This window comes from Onychomys torridus, chromosome 1, assembly GCF_903995425.1.
Source record: "Onychomys torridus chromosome 1, mOncTor1.1, whole genome shotgun sequence".
NCBI classification, from domain to species: domain Eukaryota; kingdom Metazoa; phylum Chordata; class Mammalia; order Rodentia; family Cricetidae; genus Onychomys; species Onychomys torridus.
Genome location: NC_050443.1, coordinates 59,437,884 through 59,449,639, shown reverse-complemented (window position 1 = coordinate 59,449,639; position 11,756 = coordinate 59,437,884). Strand labels below are relative to the sequence as shown.

Here is an 11,756-nt window from a genome sequence, read left to right as displayed (position 1 = left end):
TGTTCACTTTTGGTTTTCCCTTTGTCTTCTTCTTTTAAAACTGTCGCTCGATGTCAGGATGGAGGCCATGGGAAAAGAAAAGCCTCTCACATCTCTAACACCTGCTTCCGGGGCAAACACAAACGGGAACACACACAAACGAGAACACACACACTGTATCCCCGGAGCTGGCAAACACTCTCTCAAGTCACTTACAAAGAGAGCTCTCATCCGGATGCCAGCCATATAAGCTCAGCTACCCAGAATCCTCAGCTGAGTGCAGACTGGGTTCAGAATGCGCCACACAGGGAGGGCGTCTGTCCTGACAACAGTCCATGCTTTGCCTGGCCACACTGAAGGCCGGAGGTACTTGCCTTATTACCGGTGGCCCTCACCTGCCACGGTCACAGGACTACCCTCGGAATAGCAAGGAAACTATCTTAATGGTGAAGACAAGAAGAGAGGTCAAAGATGGCTTTGGATTCTGTCCAGGGTCCTAACTAGGGAAAGCTGAATGCACACGCTCCTTCTCTCCAAGTCCTCTCAAGAGGAGCTTAGGGGTCTCGATAAACCTGTTTCTAGCTGCAACTTCTAATACTTAGCAATGACTGAGCAAATGATCCGTACGTGGATGAAGCAGTCTTACCGATGATGGAGGATGAGGTAACAGGTTCAGAGAGGTGAAGTGACCTACTGCTCATGGCCAACGTGAGTCCGAGCCAGTGGGCATGAGAAGATAGACTTCCCTTTCAGGAACATTTCAGTAGATACTAAGGTAACTGTTAAGACCCACAGAAAAGAAAAGAATGTGGACGGAATGACACACTTTCCACCTTCTGCTCAGGGATGGATGATGGAAAGTCATCACAGGAAAGAATGGGTTTTCAAGTCTGGGAAACTCCCCACCTACTACACAGTCTTGATAATTTATGTTTTTTAAGCTAGGCAATCCTAACTTGACTGAAGATGATGTCTTCCAATTATTTGGGAAGCAGGGAACACCACCAGGGTAATGTGGGTGTATTCCGCACTTGGGTTTTAATGTTATTCCTGCCACAGAATTGTCTAGATCTATATAATTTATATCCTTGATTTTAAGAGAGAATATTCAAATGTCCTCTAAAAATTTAGCCTTTGGTCCGAGTAAGTCCTTCATAGCCAGCAGACAATTCACATCATCATTAGAAATGGGTGACTTTGGGAAGAGAGCAAGAGGCCCAGAGGAAGGAAACAGGCTGACCTACATAAAGGCTGTTCCCTCATTCATCAGGCAAGCTGGCACCTCCACACTCATGCCTCTGTGCTCTTATTCAGGGTCAAACAAGAATTTCCCTGTCAGACTGCCAAGGTCCCGGTCTCATTTCCATGTCCGAGAGCCCGAAGCTTGAATAAAGAGCTTCAGTTGATTTCATGTGAAGCAAAATGGAACGCCAGTGCCATTCAGAGACACGCACTAGGGAGGCTTCAGCTGGCACACGGGCCCTCCCCCACTCCTAGGGGCTCTGCCTCTCCTTGGTGGGCCTTCAGGACTGCTGCAAAGCCCAGGCTCCCAGGGCAGCTTCCCACTTGCTTCTAAGTGTGACAGTAGGGTTGACTTTTCTTGAAGCAGGTGGTACCCAAGCCACTGCTCTGTCAGGACTTGAAGGGAGCCCCTGACTTCTAGGAACGGTGACTCGACTCTGTTACCTTACTGCTCTCTTTGAAAGTCTGCAGGGATCACCGCAGCGGCAGGGACTCTGTGAGTCTTCCAGTAGCTGCAGGTCGGTGGAGGGAGAACGATAAAGTGCCAGTTTGTGCTAAGAGAACACAGAAAGGGAAAGGCGACAGAGAAGCGATAACCACTGGGGGGCACAGTGACAGGATTTGGAGAGTGTGAAGAAACTAGAGCAAAGCAAACTGAAGACCCCAGACATCTCAGTCTCCCCAGAGAATGCCCACTGATGATGTTACGGGATGGATGATCTCGTGATTGCCAGAACAGTTCTTCAGTTCACAGGTATTCCTGTCCAGTCTCGTGGGCCAATCGATGCCCACACTCTCCACCCCACCTGCCGCCCTGAGGCTGCATTCGGACGCACAGGTGGCTCCTTAAATACCCACACAAACCCACTACTATAGTTCAGTCTGCCCTGGAGCCAAAGCAGACGAGGCAGAGTTAAAAAAAAAAAAAAAAAAAAAAAAGGTGGTTGTTGTTGTTGTTTTTAACAGTATCCAGGCAATTCACCCACAGTTCACTGAATGCCAGAGAGAACCACTGATTGTTCAAAGTGCAGGTTCTGGGGGATTCAAGTACCACAAGGACTTCAGAAGAGGACTTGAACCCGAGAGTGACATTTTGGAAAGATCTACCCAACAGACAGCACAGAGAGGCCAATGATTACAAACTGACTTCAAAGGAACACTCTCTCCTCTCCGCTGGAGATACATTTCTTCAAACTCAGATCCAACTTTTGAATTGTTTGGTATCAAAACCCAGAGTTAGAGGGCCCTGGGACGAAAATTACAAGTGAGTGATTAAGACTCTAAAATCTCTTTATATGAAGGGGAAGGGGAAAAATTGCAAGCCCTGGCATTTACATGCTCAGCCTGGGAGATGGATTCCCAGGCTCCCCCAGAGGGATGTTCTCTCAAAACTCAGTATACCGAGTTTATCACTGAACTTTAGAACTGGTGGCCATCTCGGCAATCTGCCTGGTCTAAGTCCCCTGTTTAACAGGAGAAGAGAGTCAAGTCCAAAACGACTTATCCAGGGTCGCACATCCGGGGAGAAGCAGAGCTCAGCCCCAACGTCTTCTTCCTTTTAGGGACACCACACTGAGATCATACAAAGGCAGCCATACATCAGGCCGTGCTGCTTTGGAGGTCTCTGGGAGCAAAGAGACGCTGTGGCTTATGAGTGTCAATTAAATGAGCCACCAAGACATTTCTAATTTAAAAGCGCTGCAGTATGGTGTTCCCCTCAGTTTGCTGGGTGATGAGAATTCCCTGGGGCACTTGTCAAAAATTAAAATCCCCAGACCCCTTCCCAAACCCACCGAGTCAGCCTCTCTGAGGGGAGGGATCTGGGAGGCTGAATTTTTAGACAAGTGCCCCATGCAACTCTCAGCAGCAGCAACTGGGAAGAAGGTGTCTTAGGAGATGGCGAGAAGGAACTGGCTTTAGACTCAGGGAACTTCCTCTGTTTCAGAGGCAAAACTCAGGCCCAGGTGGCCTCAGGCTCTCAGACCCCCAAAGCTGAGTCATTTCTTCAGCATTGGTCAGAGATGCTGACTTCTTGTTGGGGACTCTACGCGGGCACATACAACTATCACAAAGTGACATCCATCCTTCACGGTTCTCAAGGAAAGGCCTTTCGATTGGCAAAGCAAAATTGCAGTTCGGATGCGTTCCTTAGCAGGAAAACTAGATGTAACTGGCGTGAAAGCAATCAGCTACTGAAACTGGACAGAAGGGTGAGAATCTTGTAGTTTGTCACCATGGCTAACAATGCAATGGAGAAAACCCGTAACTAAGCATAAAAATAGCCTGGAGCTCCCAGGGGAGAGCTGCCCACTTGAGACAGATTGCATGATGGGTGGCCCCCACTGATGGGCTGAGGTTAGATCCAGGTCACTGAGGGAGATGGGCGACCTGAAACTGCCGTGGTTCCAGAGGAGGGCTGCTGGAGCACGCCAGAGTCCGGAGGCCTCACTCTAATTCGGCGTCCATCTGCTCCGTGTCTGAGCACTGGGACTTATTCCTTTCCCATTGGCAAATGGCATTGGCATACTCCACCACCAGCTTATCCATCCATGTCAGTGGCTCAGGGAACAGCACGGAGCCCTCGAAGAAGCCCAGGTGCCCCCCGTGCAGAGGCAGCACAAACATGACATTCTCCCGTTTCTCTGTGGGGGGAAAGGCAGCAGAATTACAGCATCCTATTAACTCCAGAGCAAGAGAGCAAAGGTGAACAAGCCGGGGAGCCTGGGCATTCCTCAGAGGGTACCGAAGTGGGTATCCAACCATGTGCACCGTGCTGCCTTTTCTCAAGTGGGCAGGCATCAGCCGGACCTCATGAGTTTGGTGTATAATGAATGGGCACTAGAAGGGCTGGGGACACAGCTCAATAGGAAAACAGTGCCCTAGCATATGAAACCCCCCAGAGGTCAATCTCCAGCACTGCCAAAATAAAGAAGTAACACCCAGGTCAGAGAATGGGCATCAGCTTCAGGACTCTTAGAACTCCTACTTAGAGCTCTGCAAACCCAAGCTGTACCCTGCCCCCCCACATGACTAAGGTATAACCTGACGGGTGAAAGAGAGTAAGTCAGGAGTCCACGCTGTGCTGGGGGTATCAGAGGGCCCCAATAGCTTCTCATTGGCTATGCTCCCCAACTTTGTGTGCCTTGATTCCTCAGGGTATCTTGCTGAAATGCAGACTCTGATTAGGTAACTCCAAGGGTGGGAAGGCACAGAGGAGAGGATCACGGCACTACAGAGTGCCCTTTGTCAGAGAAAAGGAGAGCGTAATGCTAACAATGCTTTCTCATGCCAGGCATCAATCTTCAGGACTACGGCTTAAGCTACAAGGTGTGTTAAAAGATGCCCCGGCTCCCAGTGCCATGAGCTAAATGGCTATCCTGAGAGCTGAGGGCTCGGAGCTGGACTTCGGGTCCATGATTAGTTTGGCTGCCATGGCTACTGGAGAGGTGTGGAAAGAGGCAGCCAAGTTCAGCAGGAAATGTTCTTATTTTTTTTTTGGGGGGGGGGGTCTTATCTCACTCCCTCCGTTCTTCCTTTTCTGGTTTCTATTTTGTACATTTGTGGGATAGCATTAGTCCTGTGAAAGTTAGTTTTTGGTTCAGGAGAGAAGTGCTCTTGCACGGGGCCGAGTGGGCTGAGGAGTGGTGTGCTAGGAGTCTGAGGGGGCTGGGGGTTGACAGGAGAGAGCTTCTGTCATGGAACAGGCCCTCCTCACACATGCAGCCTTGCTCCTGAGTAGGACAGAAGCTCTGTGAGGCGGAAGCCTTTCCTCTCTTATCTCCTCTTGCAGCTGTGGGTGGGGGGCGCAGGGTTAGCTCTTCCTTTAGGCTACTATCTTTACAAGAGGAAATGTAATCACAGAGGACTGGAGATGATACCCCAGGGATCTGAAACTACAATGAGAAGTCATTGGAACTCCCAGCCTTTCCTCCTGCTTCCTCTCCCTGCCTTCCCTGTAGTGCCGACCACAGAATGGATTGAGTCAGCACAGCGTTTCCGAGAGCAATGTTCTCTGCCATTCAGCTGCTTCTAACTTCCAGGCTGTCATCGGAGGAAGCAGACCTGGCTTTGTTTTGTTTTGCTTTTTGGGCCAATTTTAGTTCTAAATATCTCTTTGAGCTAGGCTCTCCCATTTAATGGGACAATAACTCTGGGACAATCCTGCTAAGGAACACTCTCTTGGTGATAGACATCAAGAATATCCTGTCTCCTGCACCAGGATGGAGGTCTAGAAGGTTCTACCCAGGGCCCTTTGCAACCTAGGACTATCAGTCGATGAGCTGCCCCTCTCCCAGAGGCTCCCAGAGGCTCGTCTCTGCGCACTGACAGAACAGTGGAAGTGGGAACATTTACAGGGGTGTCTGCTGTGTGGCTGGGGACAGTGGGAGCAACTCACCTGAGAGAGACTTTGGAATGGTAAGAAGGCTTTCGTGCACCAAGGGGTCGTCAGCTGCATTAACCAGCATAAGAGGCACGTATATCTGCAGCAAGAAGGTAAACTGGAGTTAAACGGCTCGCTCCCTACCAGACAAGCCTTTGAAGCAAAAGGAACCCGCTCACAGCTCCGTTTGTTGGACTGGAGCCTTAGGGGGGCCTCACTGTCACTGGCAGCGAGATGAATGGCAGGTCTGCTGTGAGCGCCACCTGCCAGCAGGTTATATAGGAGCAACGCTGCCCGTGCCTTAGGAGACCTGTGTGCTCATGGGAGACAGGCGTAATGTGCACTTAGTGACACTCACTAGTATTTCTGATTATCTTTAGTGTTTCAGATTAGTCACACTTCTCAGAAAAATGACAGCATGAAGATGTCTGTCTGTCTGTCTGTCTGTCTATCTATCTATCTATCTATCTTTCCTTCAGCTTACATTATAAAAAGGAAAACTGAAGTGCATCCCACTAGAGGGAAAGGGGACCTTTTAGAAGAGTCTGAAAGATGCAAACAGGAGTGAGAACTAGCTGCGCACACTCATAATCCCAGAACTTGGGAGGTGGAGGCATAAGAATTGTGAGTTCAAGGCCAGCCTGGGAGATATATACCTATATATCTATATTTATCTCAAGACCCTATTTCAAAGAAGCAAGCATTAGTGATGTCTCTCAGTGGTACAGCACCGAAGGGGCAGGTGGAAGGCCCTAGGTTCAATACCTATTTCAACACACCTCACAAACAAACAGGAGTGGGCTGGAGGATGTCAGGGAGCTCTTGGAAGGCCTGTGCTCAATATGCTCATTAGTAAAGCAGATAAAAAGAGCCTCCTTCTGGTTTAGAGTGGAGACGGTGCTGAAGGGGGATCTCAGACCATCCCGAGCTGCCATCCGGACATACTGAACGGCTGTGCTCTCCTGGAACTCCGGCATGCCAAAGGCCTGAGTGATGACACTGACTCAGGAGAACCCATACCTAAGACAGCCACAGAACCGTGATTCACAACCATCCCTGTGAGCTGAGGATCCGTGGGCCAAACCCACAGATGGACACTGATAAGTGGGGAGCCGTGTGCTGGTGCAGTAAGAGCAACCATGCATGGCAGAATCAAAGACTGGTCTGTGCTGGTTCAGGTAAAAATATGGGAACTGTGTTGGCCACAAACTAGTAAACATAAGGTAGCTGCTAAAAGAACAAGTCAAAAAACAGCCACCTTTCATTTTTTAAAATTATATCAGCTTGTGCATCTGCGTGCGCTCATGCATGCGGGTCAGAGGACAACTGGGGAGCTACTTCTCTCCTTCCATTATGTGGGCCCTGGTTTTGAACTCAGAACTCCAGGCCTGGCGGCAAGCGCCTTTACCTGCTAAGCCATCTTGCTGGCCTTCTTTTTGTTTTTGAGTTGTGGTCTTTCCATGTAGCTCTGGCTGGCTGGGTACTTGCTACGTACCCCAAGTTGGCATCAAACTCACAGCAATCCTCCTGCCTCAGCTTTTTGAGTACTAGTTATTACAGGTACATGCTACTTTGCCTATTACTCGTTTCAGAAGGCAAGTTCCTTCTCACTTTGATACAAAACTCCACCCATTTTATGCTGGGTTTACCAGGTCACAGCAGAAATCTGGGTGTTTGGTCCTAGACAGCACGTTAATAAGATACATGTGGCCATGAGAAAGGGTCAAGGGCACAAAGGAAGCCAGATGCATCACCCATGAAAAACCACCCCAGAAAACAGGTGCTTCTACTATTCCACTGTCAAAGGATGTCTAAGGATAAGCTAGATGCTGCAAGCAATTTCACAGACTAAAGAGAAGTCTGGTCAGAGTGCTGCTCTGGGATTTAGAGTGTGGCAGTCGCAGAGAGGGCAGCTGGCTCAGCACAAAGTCCACGTGACCAACTAAAGTGATGCTGACCAGACGCTGGCTCTGCTTCCATCAGAGAAATTAGGAAGGGTATTTGCTGAACCACGGGCCAAGCTGGCTGTGGTAACACTGATTATGAGGTGGCTGCCACTCACCCTGTGCAGGTATCTCATGCAGCTCTCTTCCTCATAATATTCCTTCAGGGAGTTATAGCCATGGAACTTTCTGGAACACAAGCACATATATATATATATACACACACATGTTTAGAACTGAGCTGATGAGTCTCTGGTTTCCACACTAGCTCAGTGCAGTGGCTGAATCCGCAGGCAGCAGCTTCACCACGGTTCTAGCTATTGCACTAAAGCGAATGTAGGAGGCAGAGTGGAGTCAAGAGCATGGATTTGGGATCTGGATTCAAATCCTGGCTCTGCCACTTTCGGGTTGGGTAATCTCAGGCCAATGCTCAAGTTTCCTGGGCCTTGGCTGTCTCACTGGAAAGTAGATCAAAGACAGGACCTTCCTTGATGGTGCCGTGAGACTTACAGTATGGAAGTGTTTACGCACACCTTGCCTGGAGAAATATCAGTAGCAACTGTTACAGTCATCATTGACTGCCTCATCTTTTGAGGTAGCATACAATTGTTTAAGGTGTACAGGCATGCATGGGCTAGACCTTTGTTTTCAGCAGGGTCACCCTGGAGCCGCTGGAATGAAACACGCCAGAGTAAGATGTGACAAGCACACTTTGAGGTTACCAGTTCTGTCCACGCAAGAAGCAGTACCTGTCACCGACCACCTGAGCTTTCACAACACCAGAGAGGCTTGCAGCTCTGCTCAGCTCTGTGCTGAGAGGCCTGGAGAATTCAGCTGGGCCTCTGATGTCCTGATACCCCAAATTCTACCGCTGGCCAGAAGGCCTCTGAACCTCCCTTTCCTTTCTACCTGAGGTGGGGCCCCTAGTCTATGAAGGTGGACCTTCCATTTCGATTCAGGTCTCTGAGATGTCCTGCCTCCCCCGGAGCTTTGGATCTCTTCCACTTCCAGCCTTCTTAGGTACCTCAGTCTGGAAATGACCTAGAAGGTTCAGGCTAGACCATTAGGGTCTGCCGGTGGGGAGGAGACTGTGTACAGGGATCATATCCAGGATGTGTGAATCTGTCCTCGGTAGTCTCCCCAAAGCAGTCCATTCCTCCAGCATGGCTGGTGACCACTCTGTGAGGACGCTGCCAGAGTGGTTTGATTACAGAACCGCTACCATCCAATACTACTAGTGATGAAGAGCTTTACAAGAATTGAGAGACTTTTTCTTTTGGGTTTCAATTAAGAAGATGGATGGGAAATTTATATTAAATTAAAATTACTTTTCTCTCCTTATTAGGCACCACAGTAGGTTATATACTGTATCCTAAGAGGCTGCTAGGCATCATTTGTTTCTGTGGTAGTTTGAGTGTAACTGACCCCATAATCTCACAGGGAGTGGCACTATTGGTGGCTTTGTTGGGGTGGGCGTGACCTTGTTGGTGGAAGAGTGTCATTGTGGGTGAGGGCTTTGAGGTTTCCTTTACTCAGGGTACTGCCCAGTGTCTTAGTCGACTTCCTGTTGCCTAAAAGATGTAGGACTCTCAGCGACTTCTCCAGCACCATGTCTGCCCACCTGCTGCCATGCTCCCCACCATGATGATAATGGACCAAACTTCTGAAACTGTTAGCAAGGCACCCAATTTCCTTGTAAGAGTTGCTGTGGTCATGGTGCCTCTTCAAAGCAATAAAATCCCTAACTAAGACAATTTCCATCTTTTAAATATATTAGCAATTCCATAGTTTCTATTTGCTTTGACAAGACAGTAACCAGCACCTTCAAGTTTACCTGGTGTGAAGGGAATCTCATGAAGAAGAAAAATAGAGCTCTCACGGCCTCAGGCCAATGGCCACCCATCCAAGGACGACCTGCTTGCTTTAGGCTATGTCTAAAGGTCTCAAGGGATTGTGAAACGTGAAAGACAGTGACAAGGTCTGAGACCAACTCCACAAGTAAAGCCTCTAACTTCAATTAGAAGGTGCTGGAACCAGCAAAGGTGAGCTCACAGGTGTCACGAGTCCAGGCAGGGAAAGACAGACTGAGAGAAGTGGGTGGGGATTACATCTTCCACTGAGAAACACCTTCACCTCATCCCCACCCCAGAAAGAGATTCCCTGTGTTGTCTGAAATTTACAGGTCTCTTGGTCTACCTTGGGTCACCTGCTTTTGATGGACTCAGCCATCGATGTCTGGATGCTTACCATGTTTAAAAACTACTACTTGGGGGCACTGATCTTGCCCTGTGTTGAGGCAGGATATATAGGGACTACTACGTGGGCACATCTCACCCTCCAGTTCAAGCTGCCTGGGCCACATGGGATGAATGGTCATAGTCTACCCATTTCCAAGAGATGAGGATTTCCCTTCGATCTCTAAGCAAGTGGAGCAGGGCAGTGGCGCTGGGCAGAGCTGACTGGCAGCCTCTGGGGGCCTTGGAGACCCACCTCATCACGTTGTCGTCAATCTGCATCAGGGATGTTGCTGTGTAGAGCCGGCTCAAGTCCGTGTCCTCCAGGCTCTGGGGCTTCTTCACATGGTCTCCAAAGAGAGCTTGTCTAGAGCAAGACACAGACATGAACGAAGTGATGTAGGAGAAACCACCCCAGTGGAGCCTACTTCCCTGCGCCCAGGCAGGCCAGGAGTGCCAGTCGCCATGGGACCAGGGAGATGGTAAATTAGACATACAGCCCTCCAGTTTTTGATTCATTTTGGTTTTTGTTTTCCTGTGTTACTGGGTATTGAATCTAGACTCTTAAAAAAAAAAAAAAGGTTTATTTATTTATTATGTATACAGTGTTTTGCCTGCATGTGTCCCTGTGGGCCAGAAGAGGGCACCAGATCTCATTGCAGATGGTTGTGAGCCACCGTGTGATTGCTGGGAATTGAACTCAGGACCTCTGGAAGAGCAGCCAGTGCTCTTAACCTCTGAGCCATCTCTCCAGCCAGGCCCCAAATGTGTTCACTTCTTCCTCTTCCTCCTCCTCTTCCTCCTCCTCCTCCTCCTCCTCCTCCTCCTCCTCCTCCTCCTCCTCTTCTTTTCTTTCTTTTTTTGGTTTTTCGAGACAGGGTTTCTCTGTGTAACAGTCCTGGCTGTCCTGGAACTTGTTTTATAGACCAGGCTGACCTCGAACTCACAGAGAGCTTCCTGCCTCTGCCTCCGCCTCCCGAGTGCTGGAATTAAAGGCGTGCGCCACCACCTCCGCCACCACCTCCCCGAATCTAGACTCTTAAGCATGCTAGGCAAGCACTCTATTGTAAGCGATCGCCCCAGCTCTTATATTTTATTTCTATTTTTCAATTAGCCTGGTCCCCTGTAGTCCAGGCTAATTTTAAATCCCCTGCATAGCCCTGGACTCCTGAGCCTCCTGCCTTTACCTCCCACATTCATGGATCACAAGCACTTGCTGCCATGCCTGGTTCCCAAGATGAGCATGTATAGGGAAACGGACATTAAAGCCCTACTTTCCTTCCAGGGTACCCGGACAAACTGAAGACTAGGTTTCAGGTTGGCTGGCTATTATACAAACTTTAGCATAGGAGGAAGCCCAGGAAGAGCCTTTGGGAAGAGTGATGGACAGCAGGCCAAACACGGGGATTCAGGTTTACACCGACGCTGATGCCACCAACTGCTGGCAGGTCCTTGTTCCCTTCCACGCTGTTTATGTTGCTTCATGAGGCAGCTAACCAGTAGCCCCTTCAGCATCTGGCTAAATCGGCAGCTCTCCACAGTACACAGGCTGAAAAACTGTGTACCGGAACTCTTGCTATCCACAGGCATTTAGTTTTAGGATATTCCTCAGAGGCTGGATGATGGTGGCACACGCCTTTAATGCCAGCACTCGGGAGGCAGAGGCAGGTGGCCCTCCGTGAGTTTGAGGCCAGCCTGGTCTAGAGAATGAGTTCGAGGACAGCTAGGACCACACAGAGAAACTCTAGTCTTGAAAAACAGACAAAACAAAAACAATAACAACAATAAAATAAACAAAAAAGAGGATATTCCTCAGAGATCCAAACCCCTAGATACTCCAGGACTGATATTTTGGAGGGTGGTGGTGAGATGGAATAGGATGGGGTCTCTTTGTGTTATTCAAGCTGTTCTCAAACTCCTGGGCTCAAGCAATCTTCCTGCCTCAACTTTTTGAGTAGTTTGAGCACATGACAAGGA

At 49.2% G+C, this 11,756-nt stretch overlaps 1 protein-coding gene across 1 annotated transcript in view; it reads right to left on the bottom strand.

Moving 5' to 3' along the window:
• Positions 1 to 2,368: 2,368 nt before the first annotated feature.
• The window catches only part of Abhd2 (abhydrolase domain containing 2, acylglycerol lipase), an 80,098-nt gene continuing 70,710 nt past the window's right edge, over positions 2,369 to 11,756 (bottom strand). The window contains exons 8-11 of the mRNA XM_036187320.1: positions 10,036 to 10,146; positions 7,665 to 7,734; positions 5,618 to 5,702; positions 2,369 to 3,863 (exon numbers count right to left, since the gene is read on the bottom strand). Coding sequence (XP_036043213.1) covers positions 3,667 to 3,863; positions 5,618 to 5,702; positions 7,665 to 7,734; positions 10,036 to 10,146 — 463 coding nt within the window. The 3' untranslated portion in view covers positions 2,369 to 3,666. The remainder of the gene's footprint in view (positions 3,864 to 5,617; positions 5,703 to 7,664; positions 7,735 to 10,035; positions 10,147 to 11,756) is intronic.